Source organism: Aquarana catesbeiana, linkage group LG10, assembly GCF_042186555.1.
Source record: "Aquarana catesbeiana isolate 2022-GZ linkage group LG10, ASM4218655v1, whole genome shotgun sequence".
In the NCBI taxonomy this organism is placed as follows: domain Eukaryota; kingdom Metazoa; phylum Chordata; class Amphibia; order Anura; family Ranidae; genus Aquarana; species Aquarana catesbeiana.
In genome coordinates this window covers 145,816,341-145,842,127 of record NC_133333.1, presented here as the reverse complement: position 1 = coordinate 145,842,127, position 25,787 = coordinate 145,816,341, and the positions used below count along the sequence as shown (strand labels likewise).

Genomic DNA, 25,787 nt, shown 5'->3' with positions numbered 1-25,787 from the left:
TGGCACTTGGGTAATAGTCTCTAACACTCCTCTGTTCACACCTTGTGTTCAGCACCATCGTATGGCACTTGGGTAATAATCTGACACTTCTCTGTGCAGACCTGATGTTTAGCACTTGCGTAAGTTGATGGATAGGGCAACTGTCACCACATTGTTTTGGGTACTTTGAGGGTCAGAAGACAACAAGGAATTACAAGAAATTGATAAGGTAAAATTGCTTAGTCAAGCAATCCTTTTCCCCAGAAGAGTGAGAATGTATTTGATCCCCTTCCCCTTTCCTGGTGAATATTGCTGACCAATCAAGGATATAAAGCACCTGACTGTGCACAGTATGGAATCAGTTTCACCATTTTTTTTTTTTTTTTTTATTACCATATCACATTTTCATGTGTGTGTGTGTGTGTGTGTGTGTGTGTTTGTATATATATATATAGCTTAAAGCGGTTGCCCCATTATGCTCACTTTCCTTTAAATTAACAATTGCAGGTTAAACTATTATGTTCCAATGTTTGATCTCTTCTTACCTGCTTGCTTTACGATTAAGCTTTCTTTTTCTTTTGAATTACGTCACCAGCGCATGCGCTGTTAGCCCTAACTTTCCGGCAAGCTTATGCTACCGGTAGAATACTCGGTCTATGCTGGGCTGCGTCGTTTCCTAGTGTCTGCGTCAGCCCCGAGATCCCGCGATACTCCTTCCGCATTCTGGAGTAAGGCAGCAATAGGATCGGCTCCAGTTTGCTGCACAAGGTTTCCGTGGTAACCGGAAACGAAGACCAGGCTTGGATACGGCAAGTAATGCGCATGCGTGGGATTATGGCCAGGGAAAGCTACTGAGGGCAGAAATAAAGTACTAGACAGACGTGGAAGACCAGAGTAGCAATGGCGGCGGCTAACAGCAAGAGGGAGCGTTTACAAACGACTTATTTATGAGAGTAAGAAACATTTTGGAGCATAGTGTTTGTGGCTTGTTGATTGCAAACAACTAGCTGGATTTACATATTGTTTAAATGTTGCATCATCATCAGAGTTTACTACCGCTTTAACAAGTTATTAGAGCTTAATTTGGTGCTAAATGTACTCATTTATTTTATATATGAGATATAGAACAGTGCCTATAAATGGGCAGAGTGAGGAAGAGAGAGCGGCACACTGAAACTGGCACAGGAACAAATAATTATGATGCAGACTTTGGAATTTTACAATGTGTATATTGTGTAACGTAAGACCTTGTTATCCTGGCTTGGAAAGAAAAAAACAAATGCCTACCTTCAAGAAAACATGAGCGGTGCTATGATTTCAGCATATGCAATTTGTAGCCGATATTGATTTCCTTTTTATGGGGTCCTGCCGTGCAGCTTTAAAAACCTTTGTGCTCATTTTATATCTCAGTGCCGTGTATAGCACAATATTGATGTGTTTTCTTTTAGCCTTCTGGGGTCAGAACTACAGTAAAAAAAAAAAAATATCTGGGGTGCGCAGTTCAGATAGTTGTAAAATAAAAGTGTGACCTGACAGCAAAGAAAGCAGGTAAAATTCTGGGGCGCATCACTAGAAGGATTTCCAGCAGTAGGAATGAGGTCCTGGTTCAATTATATTGGTGGTGGTCAAGTGCAGCCCCTGACACTTCTGGAAGGTTTCACAGTAGTGGCACATTTTTGCATTTTGAGGTTCTGATTCCCCAATATAGATCTTTATATAGCGGGAACACCAGCAGGAGGAAGAAGGTTCTGATTCCCCAATATAGATCTTTATATAGAAGGAACCCCAGCAGGAGGAAGAAGGTTTTGATTCCCCAATATATATCTATATATAGAAGGGACCTCAACAGGAGGAAGGAGGTTCTGATTCTCCAATATGGAACTATATATAGAAGGAACCACCGCAGTAGGAAGGAGGTTCTGATTCCCCAATATAGATCTATAAATAGAAGGAACCAAAGCATGAGGAATGAGGTTCTGATTCCCCAATATAGGTCTATATATAGAGGGAACCCCAACAGGAGGAAGGAGGTTCTGATTCTCCAATATAAATCTATATATTGAAGGAACCACCGCAGGAGGAAGGAGGTTCTGATTCCCCGACATAGATCTATATATATATATATAGGGAACCCAAGCAGGAGAAAGGAGGTTGTGATTCCCTAATATAGATCTATATACAGAAGGAACCCCAGCAGAAGGAAGGAGGTTCTGATTCCCCAATATAGATCTTTATTTAGAGGGAACCTCACCAGGAGAAAGCTGGTCCAATGTAACTATGCAAAAGAAAAAAAACATATCTGGAATTCAATTTTAAAGGTACTCTAGATAACGTCTTATTAAACAGAGACCAAAGATGTACAGTGGGGATGGAAAGTATTCAGACCCCCTTAAATTTTTCACTCTTTGTTATATTGCAGCCATTTGCTAAAATCATTTAAGTTCATTTTTTTTCCTCATTAATGTGCACACGGCACCCCATATTGACGGAAAAACACAGAATTGTTGACATTTTTGCAGATTTATTAAAACAGAAAAACTGAAATATCACATGGTCCTAAGTATTCAGACCCTTTGCTCAGTATTTAGTAGAAGCACCCCTTTGATCTAATACAGCCATGAGTCTTTTTGGGAAAGATGCAACAAGGTTTTCACGCCTGGATTTGGGGATCCTCTGCCATTCCTCCTTGCAGATCCTCTCCAGTTCTGTCAGGTTGAATGGTAAACGTTGGTAGACAGCCATTTTTAGATCTCTCCAGAGATGCTCAATTGAGTTTAAGTCAGGGCTCTGGCTGGGCCATTCAAGAACAGTCACGGTGTTGTTGTGAAGCCACTCCTTTATTTTAGCTGTGTGCTTAGGGTCATTGTCTTGTTGGAAGGTAAACCTTCAGTCCAGTCTGAGGTCCTGAGCACTCTGGAGAAGGTTTTCGTCCAGGATATCCCTGTACTTGGCCGCATTAATCTTTCCCTCGATTGCAACCAGTCGTCCTGTCCCTGCAGCTGAAAAACACCCCCACAGCATGATGCTGCCACCACCGTGCTTCACTGTTGGGACTGTATTGGACAGGTGATGAGCAGTGCCTGGTTTTCTCCACACATACCGCTTAGAATTAAGGCCAAAAAGTTCTATCTTGGTATCATCAGACCAAAGAATCTTATTTCTCACCATCTTGGAGTCCTTCAGGTGTTTTTTTTAGCAAACTCCATGCGGGCTTTCATGTGTCTTGCACTGAGGAGAGGCCACTCTGCCATAAAGCACCGACTTCGTTACCTCTCTCACCAAGGCTCTTCTCCCCCGATACCCCAGACGGCCAGCTCTAGGAAGGGTTCTGGGCGTCCCAAACATCTTCCATTTAAGGATTATGGAGGCCACTGTGCTCTTAGGAACCTTAAGTGCAGCAGAAATTTTTTTGTAACCTTGGCCAGATCTGTGCCTTGCCACAATTCTGTCTCTGAGCTCTTCAGGCAGTTCCTTTTGACCTCATGATTCTCATTTTGCTCTGACATGCACTGTGAGCTGTAAGGTCTTATATAGACAGGTGTGTGGCTTTCCTAATCAAGTCCAATCAGTATAATCAAACACAGCTGGACGCAAATGAAGGTGTAGAACCATCTCAAGGATAATCAGAAGAAATGGACAGCACCTGAGTTAAATATATGTGTCACAGCAAAGGGTCCGAATACTTACGACCATGTGATATTTCAGTTTTTCTTTTTTAATAAATCTGCAAAAATGTCAACAATTCTGTGTTTTTCTGTCAATATGGGGTGCTGTGTGTACATTAATGAGGAACAAAATGAACTTAAATGATTTTAGCAAATGGCTGCAATATAACAAAGAGTGAAAAATGTAAGGGGGTCTGAATACTTTCCGTCCCCACTGTAAAAAATAAAAATTAAAAAAAATGAGCTCACTCGATGTACCACTTAATTTTTTTATCCATGATTCCTCTGTGTTTGATGATTACCCATAACTACACATACAAACAAGCATGCTTACACCTAATCAACACACTCATGCACGACATCCCATCTTCCTGTTTACAGCTCCCAAGAATTTTAAATCTTAACTCCAGGCTAAGCAGATAGAATGCAAGAAGAAAAAGCATGTTTATTCTTATTTGTTACTCGTGTCCTTTGTGGGTTTCTTCCCTTATCTTTGCAGTAAACTAACTACAAAGAACCCTTGTTAGGCTGCTCTATTTCCATGAGTGTGACAAGTCTTGTGCTTGCCTCCTATAGTTTTTAGAAGACTTTCTGTGATGGGTGGACTTATTGAGTGGATCCCCTGGTCTGTCACCACCCATGTCCACCACCCATGTCCACCCACTAAGGCCAGAGATACATGGAGCGAACTTCTTTCCTGCAACCACGGATTGCAGGAAAGAAATTTGCTCAATTCCCCCATCAACACAACGACGGTGTTGATGTGGGAATCCCTCCTGCCGGGCCATTGTCTTCTCCTGGTGTGGGGATGAGGCAAGCCGCCCCCACCGAGAGAAAAAATTGTTCATTTCTAGCGGCTATAGCAGCTGCTAGAAATAATCGCAAGTAAAACCCAGCATACTAGTTGTACCCAAGTTGATTGATCGATCAATTTGTTACATTCAACCTGCCCATACATGGTTCGAATCTCAGCCGATTCCTGGGAGCAAAAGAAAGTTGAGCCTGGAGATTACCTCTAAAAAAGCAACAGTTGTAAAGAGGTTGTATACCCCGCTTGCACATTTTTATCTACAGGTAAGCTTATAATAAGGCTTACCTGTAGGTAAAATGAATATCTCCTAAACCTATACGGTTTAGGAGATATTCACCTTACATGCAGCCGCTGACGTCAGCGGCACATGCATTCTGAAGGTCCGGCGGATGCTGCTGGAAATTCAGAGCTCCTTGCCGGAACGGGGACTCCCGCACGCATGGGGAGTGACATCATTGCAGCTCCGGCCACTCACAATGCCGGAGCCGCAAACCCGTAAGAAACGCCAAGGGAACATGTCAGCTCCCTCAGCGGTGACCTGGAGGCAGTGCGGGAGCTTCATTCTAAGGTAAGTGTTTCATAATGAGCTAGTATGCGGTGCATACTAGCTCATTATGCCTTTGCCTTACATGTTTTTTTGTTTTTATTTTTTTCTTCCAGGGCATACAACTGCATTTAAGAAGTAGTTAAAAACCAGGTTTATGCATTTTTTTTGGGGGTCATTTATTGCCCTATCTTGCTCCTTATTTAACCCCTTCATGCCGACGTAACACAAATATGCGGCCTTCAAGGTGTTGTACCGGGGTAATGCCTGCAGCTGCCGGTACCGTTTTTTATAGAGTCGACGGTCGGCTTTTTTGTAATAACACTCGGCTGTTATTACAAGCAGTGGGAGGGGACCCTCCCCCCCACCCCCCCCCCCCCCAACCAGGAGGCCCGAAGGGCCAGCCAGCATATCCGCTGGCTGGCCGGGGACCCAAACAATTCCGGAATTGGCTTTAATCGGCTTTTTACATTCCTTGTGACAGCAATAAAAATGATCAAAAATAAAAAAAATTTAAAGGGACAGTGTAAAAATAAAACAAAATTTAAAATAAATAAGAAAAAAATAAAATAAATTTTAAGCGCCCCATCCATCCGTGCTCACACGCATATGCTACGCATACGTAAGCCGCGCCTGCAAATGTAAACAGTGTTCAAACCACACATGTGAGGTATCGAAGCGATCGTTAGAGCGAGAGCAATAATGCTAGCACTGGACCTTTTCTGTAACTCTAAACAAGTAACCTGTAGAATTTTTTTAAAGCGTCGCCTATGAAGATTTTTAAGTACTGTATTTTGTCGCCGTTCCAAGAGTGTGTGCAATTTTAAAGCATGACATGCTGGGCATCTATTTACTTGGCGTAACATCTTTTACACTATGCAAAAAAATTGGGCTGATTTTTTTTTTTTTTTAATTCATGAAATTGTATTTCTTCCAAAAAAATTGCATTTGAAAGACAGCTGCGTAAATACAGTGTGACATAAAATATTGCAACGATCGCCATTTTATTCTCTACTGTCGCTACAAAAAAAATTATATCTGTGTTGGGGATTATAAGTAATTTTCCAGCAAATAACACTGATTTTAACTTGTAAGCAACAAGTGTCAGAAAAAGGCTTAAGCATGATGGGATTCAAATTAGTTGATGCTGGCTAGATAGAATTTGTTAAAGCTGAAGTTGAGTTTTTTGACAGTTGCTGTCACCTTTAACTTACCTGTAAAAGTGTATCCCACATCCTGCAGGCTGATGAATCCTGTAATCATTTTCTCTCCAGTGATGTCTGGTCCTCTTCACAGAACTACGTTTCTGAGTGCTGCAGGGGTTAATAGCTTTGGGTCTATCATTGAAGTATATTGAAGTCTCTGATGGGTGTTGTCTTCTCCTCCATTGCCCAAAGTCTTTACATTGTTTTTACAGAATGTAACACATTCTTGGGTGGGGAGGAGGGCAGATGAATGACAAAATCCTCTTCTCCATTCATAGAACATGTTACAGTCTATGAAAACAATGTAAGGATTTTTGTCAATGAAGGAGAGGACAGAAAGTGGTAGGTGCTCGTTGGGACTTTCTTCAATGTACTGTTATGCCTCGTACACACGATCGGACTTTCCGACAACAAAACCGTGGAATTTTGTCAGAAGGGTGTTGGCTCAAACTCGTCCACCCTTTGGGCTCCTTCTCCTAATTTCGTGTTAGTAGAAGTTTGGTGAGCGTTGATTCGCGCTTTTCTTCTTTTATTTAACACTTTTCAGTTAGTTTCTGAACGGCTGTTCGTCAACCAGACATGTTGCGGAATTGAAGGAGATAATGTGTTATTTATTATTGGCCTTGGAGTTATTGCTTTGACATTTTTTTTTTTTTGGATGAATAATGATTTTATTAGGTATATTTTCTGTATTTTTGGATGCATAAAATGCACTTTTTGGTTAAGTTCTATTGGCATATAGCATGTCTATTTTTTTCTTTTTTTTTTTTTTTATAATGCACAATTAAAAAAATTCTGTAGAATAACTTGGCTATGTGTTTTACAAATGACAGTTTGGGAGTAGGCAGTTTTAAAAAATACAATGTAAAATTGACAAGGGACACCAACATAGTTGTATCTTTGATCTTATAAACTAGTAGATAATGGTGTTGTGGTAACTTGCTCCAATAATAAAAAAAAAAAAACATAATAATATTATTCTTGATATCACTAGAAAAAAAAAAAGACTTTGAAAATTTGTTTGCAATAACTCCATCAGTATCGCCAGCAAAGCAGGTTCATTATTATCCCATTGAAAAAGAAGAGAATGTGCACTGCATTTGGAGATTTCATAATTTGTCACGTCACTAATGTTTATTCTCCATTACGAGCGCTAGTTTACAAGACCGACCGCTTCTGCTTCCGAACATGCTTGTTTGTACTTTGGACTTTTGTCTGACGGACTTGTGTACACACGCTCGGAAAGTCCGACAACAAGCATTTGTTGGCGGAAAATTTGAGAACATGCTAGCCAACAAAAAGTCCGACAACAATTGTCCGGTGGAGCATACACACGGTCGGACTTATCGCCAACAAGTTCACATCCGGCATTTCCCGTCGGAAAATCCGATCGTGTGTACGCGGCATTAGACCTGAAGCTATTACCTCTGCAGCTCTGTGAAGAGGACCGGGCATCACTGGAGAGAAGATTTCTTCAGGAACCATCAGCCTGCAACACATAACACTTTATTCCAGGCAAGCTGTAGCAAATAAAAAATATTTTACTAAATTTCAGTGCTTTAAGCACTCAGATGCCTGGACTCGTGTGGGTTAGAAAGTTGGTTTTGGGCTGTGCCTGGGAAAATATAATTAGGTGCAGTTAAATTATGGGTTACCAATGTGAATGGAATCTAAAGGAAACAACACTGCAATGTTTTAGAAAATGTCAACGAAGTGTGGCTATGCTAATTTTAGTTTGCTGGTAAACATTATTTTTATTTTTCGTTTGTAGCAAAATCCATTAAGATGTGTTTAGTAGCCCAGCACGATTGTCTGTCCTTAGTCCCAGATGTGTGTATATCCCAGCATTGCATTGCATTGCACAGGAAGAAGCAGTTTTTTCTGTTCTTCGGCCTATATACACAACGCCTGAATCCTAGTACAAATGGTACTCCAGAGTCAGATATGCAAAGTGGACATTGAAATTCACACAGACGACACGGCTTACATGCTAACTACTTCTAATGTTCATCCTGATATTTATCTTGTGCAGGTGACTGTATTGCCACCAAATCCTTATGCTGGCCAGAGTCTTCTCTTTGGCCGTAATCCTGTGTTCACATTCAGAGCACATCCCTTATTATCTCTGTGAAGGTTCTCATTTATCAAGGTCATGATATAGCTAGTAGTAGTTAGTCACATTTAACTGGACTTGTTCTGTAATGTTGAAGATGTTTTGTAGCTTCTCCAAGCCACTTCTTCAGTTCCAATGAGCGTTGAGAAGATATTCCGCATTTATATCCACACAGATAGCACAGACACTCTAATCAAGGGGTAGACAACCTTTAAGAGGTGGAGATCTACCATGACATCATAGAAGAGATCAAAAATCGTCGGGGTGATGCTGCCTTTTTTTTTTTTTTCAAGATAACTATCAAGCCCCCAAAGGTCAGTAGTGGGTAGGGCAGTATACAGAGGTCAGTAGGATGTAGGGCAGTATTCAGAGATCAGTAGGGCAGATGACAGGGGTGAGCAGGAGAGAGACTAGCAAGGCAGAGAACATGGCATCTACAGGGCAAAGGACAAGGGGTCAGCAGGGCAATGTAAAGGGGGGGGGGGTCAGGAAGCACAGTACAGGGGAGTCTGGAGGGCACGGGCACAGGGGGGTCTGGAGGGCATGTTAAAGGGCGTCTGGAGGACATGGTACAGGGGGGGTCTGGAGGGCACTGCACAGGTGGATCTGGAGGGCACTGCACAGGTGGATCTGGAGGGCACTGCACAGGGGGATCTGGAGGGCACTGCACAGGGGGATCTGGAGGGCACTGCACAGGGGGATCTGGAGGGCACTGCACAGGGGGATCTGGAGGGCACTGCACAGGGGGATCTGGAGGGCACTGCACAGGGGGATCTGGAGGGCACTGCACAGGGGGGTCTGGAGGGTACAGGGCAAGGAGGTCTGGAGGGCATGGTACAGGGGGGTCAGGAAGGCACAGTACAGGGGGGTCAGGAGGGCCTGATACTGGAGGATACAGCGCAAGATTGTCTGGAGGGCATGATACAGGGGGGTCTGGAGGAATGCTACAGGGGTCTGGAGGGCACAGTACTGGAGGGTCAGGAGGGCTGCTGTGGCACAGCTACCTGTTCTAGTGCTCTAAACCCAGCCAGTCATCCTCTCATCACACAATGTAACCCACTTGAAAGAACTGGAGAGGAGGGCCAGTGGGGATCAATGCACTTAGGGCTACAAGAGGTTGAACTAGCCAACAGCAAATCCTAATTGGCAAAGGCATTTGCCACTCAACAGCCAACACATGACGGGGGCATGCTGTAAGGCGGGGAATCCCTCTGCCTAGAATTGGCTTTGAATGTTTCCCAGCTTGAGAAATCAGGCGGCAAGACACCTAAACAAATTCCTTCTCTGCGCTGCTCTGCCAATCATTATGGGGGGAGGAGGAGCACTTGCAGGTCCATGCGATTTACCTGTCACCTGCCTGTGGTTGACAGGTTCCCACTCTAATCCATACATCATGGAATGTGGGATGTGTAGATAAGGCTTTCTAAACCTTTTAACCTGGAGGAATCCTTGAACTAACTTTCGGGTCTCAGGGAACCCCTGCTAATAATTATATCTAAAGCTCAGGGTACATTAGTACTGTAATGGTGACCAGGGAGCATGTTCCTTACAGCTGAAAAGATCATTGTTATCATTAATTGCACATCTGAGAGGCAACATTTGCTTGTTGCCAAAGAAACCCCAAGCAACCTCTGGAGGAACCCTGGTTTGAGAAAGGGGCTGATGTAGATGGATGCTGTCCAAGAACAGGATGTGTAAAAGTTGTGGAACCACCTTGTTTTAGTTACATGATCCCATTCTTGGTGTCAGGAAGCCTACATACTGTAGGTGTTAAAAAGTCAGAATTAGGTACCTACATCGTTTCCATTTAATAAAATACCTTAAATGATATATTAATTATTACATTATTGTATTATTAGTGTCCTTTTATATCTGCCTAACCCAATAGCAGCAATTCAGTGTATTTTTTTTTTTCAACCTTGTATAGGCTAAGGGGAGAATATAACCCCCGTAAGGTTTATTGTTGCCATTTGTGTCCCATTGGGGAGATTTCCCCTCACTTCCTGTCCCATAGCCAGATCAGGAAGTGAGGGAATCCTTCGTTGTCATCTGGTCACCAGAACTAGTGTCTCTATTGGAAGGTTTTCCCTCGGCTATCTCAGGTGACAACCCAAAATTTGTGATTTTCTTTTACTTTCATTTTCGTTGCTAATGGTATACAGGACTAATAAAGAGGGAAAATCTCCTTTAACAAAGGCAAAGACAGCAATACAAACCTGACAGGTATTGTAATCTATCTACAAAACAAAAAAAAAGCATTACCTTTACTTAAACTTGTGGTGGCTGCATTAATTTTTTTTTTTTTTTTTCGAATTTTAACCTGGTGACTTGGCCAGTAGATCTGTTTCTTTTTTTTTTTTCTTCTTTTACTTCCTTTAAGAGATCAAGCTGTCTAGCATTTGGATGGTTGAGATAAGCCATTTACCTGGGATGCACCTATACCTTTATCGGTATTGGTGCTAATACCAGGCATTTGAGCAAGTATCGGTATTCGCCCAAATGCTCCCGAAACCGATACTTTGAGGTGCGATTTGCGTCAATACAAAGTGAATGGGTGCAAATTGCACTGCAAGAAATCACATGCAATTTGAATAGGAACATGGTGCGATTCCTGTCCGAATCTCATGCAATTTTCCCCACCTCTCCTGTTTGTGTGTGTGTGTATAGAAGCGCCATATAAGTGGGCAGTTTAGAACTCCTAAAATTCAGCAGAGAGAGCGCTGTTCCATTAAGTAGGTAGAGACAGGTTAGAAGTTTAAAGCGGCGATCATTTACTGGAAAACTGAAGCTCCTGGGGGGGTGAGCCCAATGGATGCCGGATCGATGTACATCCTCGTTGGTTGTCTGCACATTACTGTTTCCATAGTGGAGCACTTCCACCCGCTCCTGGCATTTCCCCTGGCCGGCGGTGACAAGCCCTGACCGCAGCTGTCATTTCCGGGTGTGTCGGCTGTTGCCGGCTCCGTCCATTGATCCGGGCTCCATTGGACTCACTGCCTGCCCGCAGGAGCTCCAGGATTAGAGGCAGCCGTTCATTTCACCAGGGTCAGCAGAGTAAACTACAGAACCGTGAGTCACAGTGCCTCATGGCACACTACCATCTCCCTGCATGGGCTTTGGATCCATTTACCTAATGTCATCAATCTGTTCAGTTTTCCAGTAAATGATTGTTGCTTTGAACTTCTAATCTGTCTCTACCTACTTACTGGAACAGCGCTCTCTCTGCTGAATTTTGTGAGCTCCAAACTGCCCCCTAGATGGCGCTTCTATATACACACACACACACACACACACACACACACACTGAATTCACATGCGATTCTTTGCAGTACGATTTGCTCCAATTTTTTGTTGACACAAATCGCACCACAAAGTATCAGTATTCGGTATCGGCGAGTACTTGACCAAAAGTATCGGTACTCGTATACTGATAAAAAAACGGTATCGGTGCAACCCTACCATTTACCACTGACAAGGATTTCTTAAAGGGGTTGTAAACCCTCGTGTTTTTTCACCTTAAAGGTGAAAAAACTTTTGTCATTGAGCAGCTCCTAACCCCCCCCTGTTTTACTCACCTGAGCCCATTCGTTCCCCCGCCAGAGGCGTGCTCTACCTCTCTGGCCCGGGTTCTCGGCTCTTGATTGGATAGATTGATAGCAGTGCAGCCATTGGCTCCTGCTGCTGTCAATCAAATTCAATGACGCGAGGGGCGGGGCGCGAGTCCAGCATTCTGTGTCTATGCACGTAAATGCTGGACTTGGGAGCCTGCCGGCACGGTAACCCGGCGGTAAGAGCGCTTCTCCGAGGGGGTTTACCGATGAAAGGAGGAGCCGCGAGCGCCGTTGGGGGACCCCAGAAGATGAGGATCGGGGCCACTCTGTGCAAAACGAACTGCACAGTGGAGGTAAGCATGACATGTTTGTTATTTAAAAAAAAAAAAAAAAAAAAAAACCTTTAAGTGGGGGTTACACACTATGAGAAAATCAGAAGAAAAATTCGGTACGAGGAGCGATTGTTTGGTTTTCGTATAGTGTATACACAACTTTCGACATACGATTCAGACTTTCCAATTTTAAATTTCCCAAGAGACAAACTTCAAAATTTTTCTCGGACATGAACAGAACTAAGGATTTTCGTTTTATGTGTACTATTTTCATACAAGAATAATACGAAAGACTGCGCATGATCAGAAACCACAAAAAAATGCCTTTGTTGCTATGAAACATCAAGGAAAACCGGACGATCGTTCGTCTGAGTTTCTTATAGTGTGTACTGGACGTTACAGTGGTCAGTGTTATTAATTTATGCAAAAACCTTCATCTTAAAAGAAAAAAAGAAAGCTCTTGGAGGGCAGGGACTGATGTGAATGCAAAATATGTAAAGTGCTGCGTAAATTGTCAGTGCAATATAAATACTCATAATAAAAATAATGTGTGCTGTAGTGGCTGTTACTGGACAGTATGTGCAGAAGCAAACAATACAAAATGCCCAGCCAATTAAAATGTTTGCAACCTCTGAATTAAAAAGTCCTCAAGGTCCCTCTATATAATACCTGAACATATGCAGAAGTAAATAGGCAGAGGAGTCATCGGTATTCAACTATGACATCAATACAAAGGAAAGTAAAAACCTGGCCAAGACTCTAACCCTGCCTACTAGACTAAATATTAATCATGTACTGTATATCAACACACCAAATTGCATCGGCTAATCATAAAAGTACCAATCCTTTAATAATAATAAATTGAATAATACAAAAAGGATGAAAAATATTGTATAAGAGTTATGATAACAAATCACCACCTGCATCTGGCATGGGGGACTACCCACAAATGAACTACACAGACCATATTCCATAGTAAATGATTTGAATAGCAAACATGGCTATATATGCCGAGGGAGTGCGGTTTAAGTCTCCGTAATAGAAAACCCTCCAAAAGGATAAGTATTTAAAAAATATTAAGGGGTACCATCATCCAAATGACAATAGAGAATAATGGGATGTAAGGAGACAACTCCCCAAGAGAAGTCTCCAAAGCGGTTAGGGGAACAAAAAATGAACTCTCGGTACCCTAGACAGATTAGTCATCAGGTAAAACATAAGAATTTTATTGGTACATACGGTAATTAAAAAAATAGTATCCATATACAATGATTGCATTTAAAAAAGTTGTGCATTACACTGGTACTCAATTACACTCCATGGTGGACATTGAGGCTGCTTTCACACTGGGGCGGGCGTTGATGGTAAAACGCTGCTAGTTTTAGCGGTGCTATACCGTCGTTTTAGCTGCACTATTCAGCCGTTAGCGGGGCTCTTTTAACCCCCGCTAGCGGCCAAATAAAGGGTTAAATGCGACCGTAAAGCGCCGCTGCCGAATCGATTTGCAGGCGCTTTGGCAGCAATGCCCATTCATTTCAATAGGCAGGAACAGTGGAGGAGCGGTGTATTCACCACCGCCCCAAAGATGCTGTTTGCAGGACTTTTTTTAACGTCCTGCCAGCGCAGCGCCCCAGTGTGAAAGTACTCGGACTTTCACACTGGGACTGCAGGGGAGGCATTTTTCAGGTGCTGTACAGGTGCTATTTTTAGCCCAAAAGCGCCTGAAAAACGCCTCAGTGTGAAAGGGGTCTAAGAGTATTCAATTTCATCAGTGCACGATCATCTTCAACATGTTTCGCAGCTACTGAAGGCTTCTTCAGGAGGAATACAACATAAAATCTATGAATAAGGTAATAAAATTTGCATGTTAAGCATCAATCTTTAATGCCTATATATAACCGTGAAACAAATGATTTGGAAAAGTGAAAACACTCAATCGCTAACCAGTGAAAGCCTAAGGGAGACCAAGACTGGACAGCAATGCGAAGCATTGGTGACATTGCTGTCCAGTCTTGGTCTCCCTTGGGCTTTCATTTGGGCTTGGTCAGCAAGACTGGACTGGCTCTGCATGCGGGCAGAGGAAGGAAGGAATCCCCGATGCCGCACATCCATGCATGTGGTATGATGGTGGAAGAGACAACCTCAGCCTGGGCTCCCACCAAGCCACACCCCCAATGTGCCCCCCCCCCCCCAGTGCTTAGCCATGGGGAACAAGACTGCATGCACACAGCTAACTATCCAGACTGTGCAGTGCAAAATGTGGAAGCTGTAAAGTTCCCACACAGTGTCACCATGACACTATCAAATAGAGATGAACATTTTTGTCCAATCTCTAGAACCCTCCATTATATGCATTATATATATATATATATATATATATATATATATATATATATATATATATATATATATATATATATATATATATATATATATATATATATATATACAGTAGTAAGCGGTATACAGGATAACTTAAGGCATGTACATATCAGGACGTGACGTCGTCTGTAAAGTCTCCAGGGCCTGCCAGGTGGTTGCTCTAGGAGGTGAGGAGATCCGCCTGACTGGTTTTGCCGGTTTGATACTAGCTGCATCATGTTTGCATATACCATTGAAAGGGTTTTGTTATATCTGTTCAACAAGTGTAAAAAAAAACACATAGCTGCTCAGCCAGCCAGAAATCTTCTCAGCTGATAATTTCCTCTAATATTCTACCTCTGGACTGTTAATAGGTTAATAGTTTTGAAAAATTGGTTGAGCTGGATGGACTTGTGTGTTTTTTCAACCTGACTATGTTGCTATGTTCTTTGTTTCCAAACTTTCTAAACAAGGGTCCAGTTTACTGTCCTTCAGACTTTAGGGGGCTGACTGTGGGAGTAGAAAATGTCTTGGTGTGTGTGGGAGTAAACAGCGCCACATCTTTAGTGTGAGAATAGTGCCCCATCATTGGTTTCAGTGTGAGGAATAGTGCCCCATCGTTGGTGTCAGTGTGAGGAATAATGCCCCATCATTGGTGTCAGTGTGAGGAATAATGCCCCATCGTTGGTGTCAGTGTGAGGAATAGTGCCCCATCGTTGGTGTCAGTGAGAGGAATTGTGCTCCATCGTTGGGTACCGGTGTAAGGAATAGTGCCCCATCATTGGTGTAAGAGGAAGGAATAGTGCCTCATCATTGGCGTCAGTGGGAGGAACTGTGCTTGATTGTTGGTGTCAGTGGAAAGAATTTTGCCCCTTTTGGTGGTGTTAGTGGGAGAAATAGTGCCCCATTATTAGTGTCAGTGGGAGGAATAGTGCTCCATTGTTTGGTATCAATGGGGGGAATAGTGCTCCATTGTTGGTGTCAGCGGCAAGGATTATTCCCCCATTGTTGGTGTCAGTAAGTAGTGCCTCAAGGACCGGATAAAGGCAAGGGAAGGGATGCAGTTTGAAGACCACTGTCCTAGGGTGACAATGCTACTTCGTATGTCTAATGTGTTAATGGCAGGATAATCAGGTTAAAATAAAGAGAAAAAAAAGAAAACTAAGCTGAAATACTATCAATTTTTGTCTTTGGGTTTAGCTACGCTTTAATAAATTATTTTTTTAATAAACATTGCAAGTATTTGGTTTTTGTCTTGGTTATCATCTTGGGAGAGGTAGGGGCAATATCAGGGGAACCGCATGCAGATATGCTGAAAGGAACAAGCTTACAGCAGGAGTGAGCAGAGAGATAACATCATCAGTCTTATGCTGCTTCTTAGCTGTCCCATTGCAGCAGAGGAAGTGGTATCCGTCTCCTGGCTGTAAATCTAAGGACCAGATGGATAATAAATGTAAATCGTTTGACAGGTAAAACAGATGTCTTAGATGTTTGCCTTTAATCGTTGCCCGTTGGTTTTTCATATATCAGGTTGTCTGATCTATGCACTCCTTAGTGAAAGTACTTTGTTATAAATTAGTTATGCCTTACAGTCAGGCATTCGTGACACGTTCTCAGAATAATGATCGATGTATTGCGAGCCATTAAATGCGCAGGCCGTATTCGGGCAGGAAACTGCAGAAGAGGAGGCTCTTGGGATATTAACACTAAAGATGCTTTGATAAAGAGGATCGCACTACTAACAAAGTGAAATATTTTCAAGGAGTCTTAATTGAAATTTATATTGACAGACAGGTTGTTGCATTTTATTTCAGATATTAAAGAAATGTTCTTAAACATGAAAGCATTAGTAAAGCTTTTTTTTTTTTTTTTTTTTTTTTTCTTGTCTGCGTGAAATCCGCAAAGCACATATAAAAGCTTTCATCCTGACAGTGATCTAAAATATATTCTGTGTTGGGCAAACAGAATTAATGTGGAAGATCCATAAAGTACAAAAGATTTTTATTCCTTTTTATTACGCTGAGCAAAATCACTGCAGTTAGAGGATAATACGGATTTGTTGTACTTTTGCATATGTGATTTGGTGTTTCTTTCAATATAAAATGATAATATATGTAGAGCTGGAAATGACCTCACTTTTTTATCTTTTACTTTTTTTTATTTCAGGTATCTCTGGGAAGAGTCAAATCCTGTTTGCTGTTGTATTCACTGCTCGATACCTAGATCTGTTTACTAACTATATCTCCTTCTATAATACCTCCATGAAGGTAATAGATATCTCACCTATTACAATTCATTTTCCATGTGTGTATTTAAAATGGATTAAAGTGTGTTTGAACCCCATACTTTTTTTTTTTCCTTTTTGTCTTGAATATAGCAGGGAAGGGTTACACTATTTGTGCTAGTCAACATATTCCACTGTACAGGAAGTCATGAGAAATCAGAAAGTAAAAGTTTACTGTTGTCACTTGAGCAGGAGGTGGGGAAAGTCACCCATTCCCCTCACTTTGGAGAAATTTTCTATCACTGTCCCTTTGGGACAGGAAGTGCAGGGAAATCTCCTCAACTGGATATAGGCAGAGAAACAAACTTGTAACTCATATTCAGAAACCGTGCTAGTGCCAGTATTGTGTCCAAAATAATTTCTGCAGAGCAGTAACTCAACCATGTGATATAACCATAGTAAATGTAATTACAAGAAAAACAAAGCTGCACTTGTGCAATATATGAATGAGTTGAATAAACATCCAGTAAAGTATAAGGGCCCTTTCACACAGACGTGTCAGTTTCCGGGCTCCGCTTTGCTCAGCAGGGGATCGTTCCGTCGATCCCCGGTGAGCAGGTAGATGACAGGTCTGTCTCTGACCACTGTGCAGGGACCGACCTGTCAGAGCGCCACTCTCCTCTATTAGGGATCGGATGAAGATGGAACGTAGAGTCCATTTTCATCCGATCCGCCAGACAGATGGAAAAATAGGGTTTCCATCCGTCACATTTTAGTGGATCGGAGCGGGTCGGATGTCAGCAGGACATGTCACTGCTGACATCCGTTGCTCCATAGACCTGTAAGGAGCGCCCGTCAGGTCCGCCTAAAAAACTGACAGCCGGACCTGAATGGTCCACCCGGGTGAAAGGGGCCTAACACTAAAATGTTATTTAAATAAAGTCCACTTGAATAGGTGAGTGAAGAAATCTTAAAAACCCATTGAAAGAGATCCAACACCAACAGTGATATAAACTCCTCACAGAAGGATTTTTTTATCACTGTTGGTGTTGGATCTCTTTCAATTTGTTTTTAAGAAGATTTCTTCACTCACTTATTCACATGGACTTTATTTATTTATATATAACGTTTTAGTGTTATACTTTACTGGATGTTTATTTACCTCATTCATATATTGCACAAGAGAAACAAACCTGACAGGGGCTCTAACCATTCACTTGCTAGTACAGTGTTTCTCAACTTTTTTGCCTTCAGGGAACCCTTGGCAAAAAGTTTGAGATCTCGAGGGGAACACCTGAAAAAAAAAAATTCTGATCTACAGCACACGGAACATTGGATCTGATCAACGAGCTGTAGATATAACAGCAATAAAGAAACCGTATCAAATAGAATAAATATTGTAAAAGAAAAAACACCTCCTTAATGTGAAACTTTTATACATATGTCAGCGCACAGGACATGAGATAACAAAATGCTGGGTATAATATCGGTAATGATATATAAATAAGTACAGCTGTAAAGGTAAAATGCTGGGGATAATGATGATAAAAAAATAAAAGTGCATGACAAATTTGTCTGTGCGGCTGGGAGGAGATAACGTCTCTGAAGTATAACCAGCGCTGAGGGCAAGGCTTTTCATATAGACGAAGTCAGCTCTATTGTAGAAGCAGGAGAAAACACAAAAGAAAAGCACCTCTGAATGCAGGTATTTAATAAAGGCACATAACAAGCAATCCACAGTTGCATAAAAGTAACAGATGACAAGCCACGGGGAGGGGAAGCTCCTGGGTCAGTGCATAATAGCCATAGTGCGGATCGGCAATCCAGTGGTCGTCATCGGAGTATGGGAGATCCACAACGCGTTTCAGAGCATGCGCGAGGCTCACATTGGGCATGCGCGCTCCCAGTCAGAGCCCTCCTTTACAGCAGGTGTCCCAGTCAGAGCCCTCCTTTACAGCAGGTGTCCCAGTCAGAGTCCCCCTTTACAGCAGGTGTCCCAGTCAGAGTCCCCCTTTACAGCAGGTGTCCCAGTCAGAGTCCCCCTTTACAGCAGGTGTCCCAGTCAGAGTCCCCCTTTACGGCAGGTGTCCCAGTCAGAGTCCCCCTTTACGGCAGGTGTCCCAGTCAGAGTCCCCCTTTACGGCAGGTGTCCCAGTCAGAGTCCCCCTTTACGGCAGGTGTCCCAGTCAGAGTCCCCCTTTACGGCAGGTGTCCCAGTCAGAGTCCCCCTTTACGGCAGGTGTCCCAGTCAGAGTCCCCCTTTACGGCAGGTGTCCCAGTCAGAGTCCCCCTTTACGGCAGGTGTCCCAGTCAGAGTCCCCCTTTACGGCAGGTGTCCCAGTCAGAGTCCCCCTTTTACAGCAGGTGTCCCAGTCAGAGTCCCCTTTTACAGCAGGTGTCCCAGTCAGAGTCCCCTTTTACAGCAGGTGTCCCAGTCAGAGTCCCCTTTTACAGCAGGTGTCCCAGTCAGAGTCCCCCTTTACAGCAGGTGTCCCAGTCAGAGTCCCCCTTTACAGCAGGTGTCCCAGTCAGAGTCCCCCTTTACAGCAGGTGTCCCAGTCAGAGTCCCCCTTTACAGCAGGTGTCCCAGTCAGAGTCCCCCTTTACAGCAGGTGTCCCAGTCAGAGTCCCCCTTTACAGCAGGTGTCCCAGTCAGAGTCCCCCTTTACAGCAGGTGTCCCAGTCAGAGTCCCCCTTTACAGCAGGTGTCCCAGTCAGAGTCCCCCTTTACAGCAGGTGTCCCAGTCAGAGTCCCCCTTTACAGCAGGTGTCCCAGTCAGAGTCCTCTATTCCATCAGTTGTCACCCCACCTCCCCTACTCACAGCTCTCCTGGATCGAAGGTATCTTCGCCTTCCTCTCTCTAGTCATGTGATCATGGGAGAGAGGAAGGTCTGTCGGCTGTCTATCGCTGTCAGCTGTCTATGCTGGCTGGAGGGAGGAGAAAGCCTAATCCTTTGTCCAGCAAGTGTCGGAAGCTGCTCCTTGTGACAGGAGTGAAATCATGATCACTCTGTCAGTGAGGAACAGCTCAGCACTGCCCTCAGCACCTGCTAGGCCCCGCTCTTGTACCAGCCCTGACACGCAGCCTACTGGTGCCCATGTGCCCCTGACAGCTCTGTCCAATCACCCCCCCCCCCCCCCCCATATTTAACCTCCAGCAATGTGCTCCGATTGCTCTCTGTCCCTCCTGCACTCTGCATTGCCGCAACTATAAGATTCTTATAGCTGTGGTAGTGCAGAAGAAACAGAGAGCCATCATAGCACATTGCACAGTGCAGAGGGGAGGCAGAGAGCCAATGTAGAAGCTCACATTCAGATCGAGCCACTTGTTCCTGCCCGGTCAGCGCTGCCATGTAAGACCTCCTCCTCCTTCGGCTCCCGTTCTCTGCACTCCTCCCCTACTCCGCCCCCTGACCTTATAGGAGCCGGAACTACAGAGATACCACCGGGTAGTCATGATTGACGGTATACATAGATTTCCTGCGGAACCCTAGGTTGAGAAACACTGCTCTAGTATATCCTACTAGACTATCATTGAAAGAAATGGCTTTAGATGCACTTTAAAGTCTAACGCCTCCATCCCGCCACCACCACTACTGCAAGAGTTAAATGTTTGGGAGAGAGCTGAGGTCTATCACTTATCCTATACCCCACTCTAACCGGCCCCAGTGCACTCTCCTCCTCCTGAAGCTTTGGTCTATGGACTGAGCCTTGGGGTCATCAAGTACAACACAAGGGCATTAACCCTGATACCCTTTTATGTACATTTAAAAGGGTGGAGTGTGACCTGAGCTGGTCACAGCTTACAGAGGAGGGGACCAGTTGTGGGGAGTAAAGTAATTGTTTTCTACTAAATCCCTTGCTCTAGACCAGGGGTCTCCAAACTTTTCAAATAAGGGGCCAGTTTACTGTCTTTCAGACTTTAGGGGGGTCGGACTGTGGCCAGTGGGAGTAGAAAGTTCCCTGGTGTCATTGGGAGTAAACAATGCCCCATCTTTTGTGGGAGGAATAGTGCTCCATCGTTGGTGTCATTGGGAGGAATAGTGCTCCATCGTTGGTGTCATTGGGAGGAATAGTGCTCCATCGTTGGTGTCATTGGGAGGAATAGTGCTCCATCGTTGGTGTCAGTGGAAGGATTAGTGATCCATCATTGGTGCCAGTGGGAGGAATAGTACCTAATCATTGGTGTCCATGGCAAAATAATACGCCTATTGGTTGGCTTAGTGGGAGGAATAGTGCTCCATCATTGGTGTCAGTGGGAGGAATAGTGCCCCATCGTTGGTGTCAGTGGCAAGAATTATGCCCCCATTGGTGATCTTAGTAGGAGGAATATTGCCCAATCGTTGGTGTCAGTGGGAGGAATAGTTCTCCATTGTTGGTGTCAATAGGAGGAATAGTGCCCAAAAGGTGGGATAAAGGGCCTCCGTTTGGAGACCACTGCTCTAGACTAAACAAGCATTTAACCTTTCCAGTGTGGAGGGGAGGGGGGCACTGCAAGGTGGGAATTTTTACATGCAGGCTGCCATTGCTACTTTCCATTCAGAAAATGCTAGTTTCCTAACTGTTATGTTTACCCTCTTGCTTTAAGGGCTGGATCACACCAGAACACAGTGCAGGAAAGGCGTATTCTGTGTACTGCATGCGGGTGTCAATGTAATAATAATGGCACCCTAAATGTTGATCACAAAAGCAGTGCATTTGCTGGCGCCAAATCGCAGGGTACTTTAAAACACGAACTTTTAAAAGTAGTGCATGCAGCACTTTTCCTCATTCTGGTGCGATTTGTAGCCCAATCCCAAAATACTGGAGTCGCATTGGGAACGCAACATGCATTCCTGTGCAATTCCGTTGTGAACCGGGACTAATTTTATGTGTCTTTTAGCTGGAACAAGCATGCAAAAAAATATCTGGCTTTACATGTATATAGAGTGATTCAAACCTTATTGAACCCAGTTAGTCAGTGTAATAGCTAGACAACTAGCATTTTAGAAGGTGGTTGGCATAGGCAGACCCCACAATGGTTTTCTTTAAAATATATGTCCAGCTAAAACTTTTTTTTGTTATTTTTTTTATTTTATTTAAAATAGATACTTTATGCCCATTTCAATAATATTAAAATAGCAACATCAATGCTGACAAAGGCATGCATCTATGCTTGTACATAGTCAGTCAAAGAAATGGATAAAGACAAGGACTCAGCTATAAGGCATACACAGAAGAAATGTATTACATCAATAATTGTCAAGTTATCAAATTGCTGAATACAAATGAAATGAGAGACCTAATCACAGACTGTTCGCATCAGTGCAAAATAATAAAGCAAGGCCCATATAGAGTAATTAGTGTATAATCAAATGAGAAATGATGAATACCTGCATCAGAAGTGTTTGTGTATCTATAGAGATATTTGAAACTTAGTAGCCTTAGACATAAAATATCACAAATGAGTATACACAGATAGGAACCACTGTTCAGAATCAAGTAGGGGCAGTGTCTAATAGACAGCAAGTAGAAGATTTAACAAACCCCCAAATTTTCAGAATTTTTTTCAGGCAACCTCTGTGATCACAGATCAGTTTCTTATACAGGAGCCTTTTATTAATCTCTTCTTTTTATTGTAAGGTAGGCTTCCCAACTTGGATCCACACCTTAGCTGTCAGATTCTTTACGCACAAACAATAGGTGCAAAAAGATGTACACATAAATGTTTAATTCTAAAGATTCAGGAGGACCCAATAGGCATAGCTGAGGGTCTAGTTGTACCGGAGAACCCATGACATCATCCAAAAGTTTTTATTTGCTTCTACTAATCCTGTATCTGTGGGCAGGGCCGGATCAGTGGCTGGTTAGAACCTCATGATCAATAGAACCCAAGACAGCCTCTTTAAAGTGGAACCTCACCCAAAAGGTGAAATTCTGCTTGTTTGCATCCCCCCCCCCCCCCCCCCCCAACCACCACTGCAACATTTGGCACTTTTTGGGGGTGGGGGGGAGCGGGTACCTGGTTTTGCCAAGTACCTGCTCCCACTTCCGGTCAGATTGCCACAGCAATATGTGCAGAAGTTCAGCCCTCCTCCTTCCATCTGCAGCCTTCTAGGGGACACACAGGTTCCAAAAGAGTGCGTCCTATTTACAAAGCGCAGTGTGGCTCGGTCATGCGCGGTAGGGAACTGGCTGTAAAACTGGAAGGCTTCACTGCCAATTTCCCTAACCTGAGATGCCATCGCCTGCACCCGAAGCCGATTGAAGAATCGGCTCAGGTGAGGTCATCGCTGGATTTCTGGATAGGCAGGTAAGTGTATTTATAATAAAAGTCAGCAGCTACAGTATTTGTTGCTGCTGACTTTAAATTTTTTGAGGGGAGACTGGAGCTCCTCTTTAATGTTAGTTTTGTGTAGAGTGGGGTATAATTTCAGTTTTTGCTATTATTGAGGGCTCCATTGGAGAGATTTCCCTTCCTTTACTGTCATGTTGACAAATGTTTCACTAAATCAGAAATTGAGAAAAACCTGAAATAAGGACATAGACTGAAAAAAAGTTTTGGCTGGACTAGTACTTGAATGTAGTTGCGTCTGTGCTAACTGTTACTTCCCGAGTAGAGAACTGTAGTGATCACTCGGTTCCTACGGCTCCCTGAGCAGAGAGCTGGTGACTATTAGTCACTGATGTCTGCTCTGCCCCTGCGCTCACTGGAGCGCTGGGCTGTAGAGGGGGCAGAGCTGCCGGGTGCCGGTCCAGGCATATGGGTGAATCCCGACCATATGGTCGTGATCTTTCCCGAGCATGGAGAAGCTCTGTGACGTCAGCCGACAGCAGGCTTCAGCTGAAAACTGGTCACGGGAGTGCAGAACGAATTGCACTCCTGTGATCCACAAGCATTGACTGTACTTCTCCATTAATGTTTCTAAAATACATGTGAAAGTGATCACCTTCACATAAATTACATTGGTATTTTATTAATTCAATTTACTATGTATAGTTCATAAATATAAAGGGTATGTGTACATGGGGCATGCAAATATGTTGTTTACATCTGCTTTGTGCTCTGTAGTACTACTACTATCTCAATACAAGTCTTCATCATGGGCTCTGCTAGTGGACTCTCTGCAGTCTGTAATGACGTGAAACTCCAACTAAGGCATACCGGACCCTCACGGATGGGGCAGACATCAAATAAAGCTTATCTCACATAGACGCCCTTTTCTCTTCTTCGTTCTAAATATAATTTACCAGCACATTTTTCTTCCACTGCTTGCAGATTAGGGATGGACCGATCTAGTTTTTTCAGGGCCGACACGATACCGATATTCTGTACATTTAAAATTTTTGATTTTTACACATTTTTTTTTTAAATCACTTTTATTGCTGTCAAAAGGAATGTAAACATCCCTTCTGACAGTAATAAGCAGTGGCAGGTACTCTTCATGGAGGGATCGGGGGTCTATAAGACCCCAAACCCCTCCTCTACACTCGAAAGTATTCAAAATGTCAAGATTGGCATTTTTGAATACTTTCTATTTTTTTTAAAACTGGCGCCTTTAAGATGCCAGTAATCCGGAAGTGGTGTCATGACATTGCTTCCAGGTTACTAGAGCCAAGACAAATAAAGCATTGGGTCTTCGGCCAGCCGGCGGACGTTCTGGCTGGTGGGACAGGAGAGCCCTGGCCAAGCGGCGGCGGGAGGGGGGGTGTCCCCTCCCACTGCTTGTAATAACAGCTGAGTGGCTGCTGAGCCAGATCGGTTGTTTTTACAAGAAAGCTGATCGTCTGCTCTAAAGAACGGTACCAGGGTGATGCCTGCAGCTGCAGGCATCACCCTGGTACAACCCCTTGAAGCAATATCTGTAAGTTTTGTGACCAACACCGATGCTCAAAAAAAGTGAATATCGGCTGCCGATAATCGGCCACACCGATAATCTGTCGACCCCTATTGCTGATTTCTCATGCCTTTGGTTGCCAGTTTGTCTCTAGACAAATTGAGGTGGAGTGCTTTGACTTGAAAGTTTTGGTTCGGTTAAATGGCTTGGAAAAACCTACTTCTGCTATTTATGAATATCTCTTGCTGGAGTCCACCCATGTATTTCATCCACTCTTCCATTAGAGAAGACATTCCCAACAAGAAACTTTAGTAAATATTTATTACAAGGTTTTCTGTTTGTTTTTTTTTCAGCTTGTATATGTTGCAAGTTCTTATGCCACAGTGTGGATGATCTACAGCAAATTCAAAGCCACATATGATGGGAACCATGACACCTTTCGAGTGGAGTTCCTCATTGTCCCGACTGCCATTTTGGCTTTTCTTGTCAACCATGACTTTACACCTCTAGAGGTAAGTAAAAATGATATGTGTAAGTAATTGTATATCCTTCCAGATCTGGTAACTCAGTGTTGTATGGAAGCCAATGAATTCAGTGCCCCATCAGCTTCTAAACCCAGCAGTACACAGAATCCTGTGGTGCCTCCACATAAGGTCTTCTTTCCTCGTCAGAGGCCCATGTGCCCTGAATCTCATCATGCTCTGTGAACACAATATCAGCTCAACTTGTTAAAGCTCAGCCCCATTCACCTCCCTAACCAAACTGTTGGCCGGTGAGGCTGCCCATCACAGAACCAGTACAGTAGTTAGGTGTGGGATGTAAAAGAGGGCAAGGACAGGCATTGGCTTGGCAAGCTGGGTCAATGTTTCCAACTAGTAGTTTGGCCTGGTATGCAAGGCATCTAAAAAAAGGAAAGATGGCCTGGCATGGAGGATGATTGCTCTATAGTGCAAGTAGAGTCCAGACTCTTTTAGTGGCATTTTTTAGGTCATGCGTTTCCTCAATATCCTCCTTCCCTCACTACTGTGTACAGTCCAATGTCCCTACACCAGTCAAATGAGTCATGCCAATGACAGTATTAGTTAAAGAATCGTATTCATTTTATTTTTGGATTGTGGGAGAAAGTCACGTCACTCAGGGGAGACTGTGTACACAGTAGAGAAATGCAATGTGGCTGATAAGAG

At 43.4% G+C, this 25,787-nt stretch overlaps 1 protein-coding gene across 1 annotated transcript in view; it reads left to right on the top strand.

The window, feature by feature from the left end:
• The window catches only part of KDELR1 (KDEL endoplasmic reticulum protein retention receptor 1), a 75,769-nt gene that overhangs the window by 32,302 nt on the left and 17,680 nt on the right, over positions 1–25,787 (top strand). The window contains exons 2-3 of the mRNA XM_073602754.1: positions 16,728–16,828; positions 24,957–25,115. Of these exons, the coding sequence (XP_073458855.1) occupies positions 16,728–16,828; positions 24,957–25,115 (260 nt within the window). The remainder of the gene's footprint in view (positions 1–16,727; positions 16,829–24,956; positions 25,116–25,787) is intronic.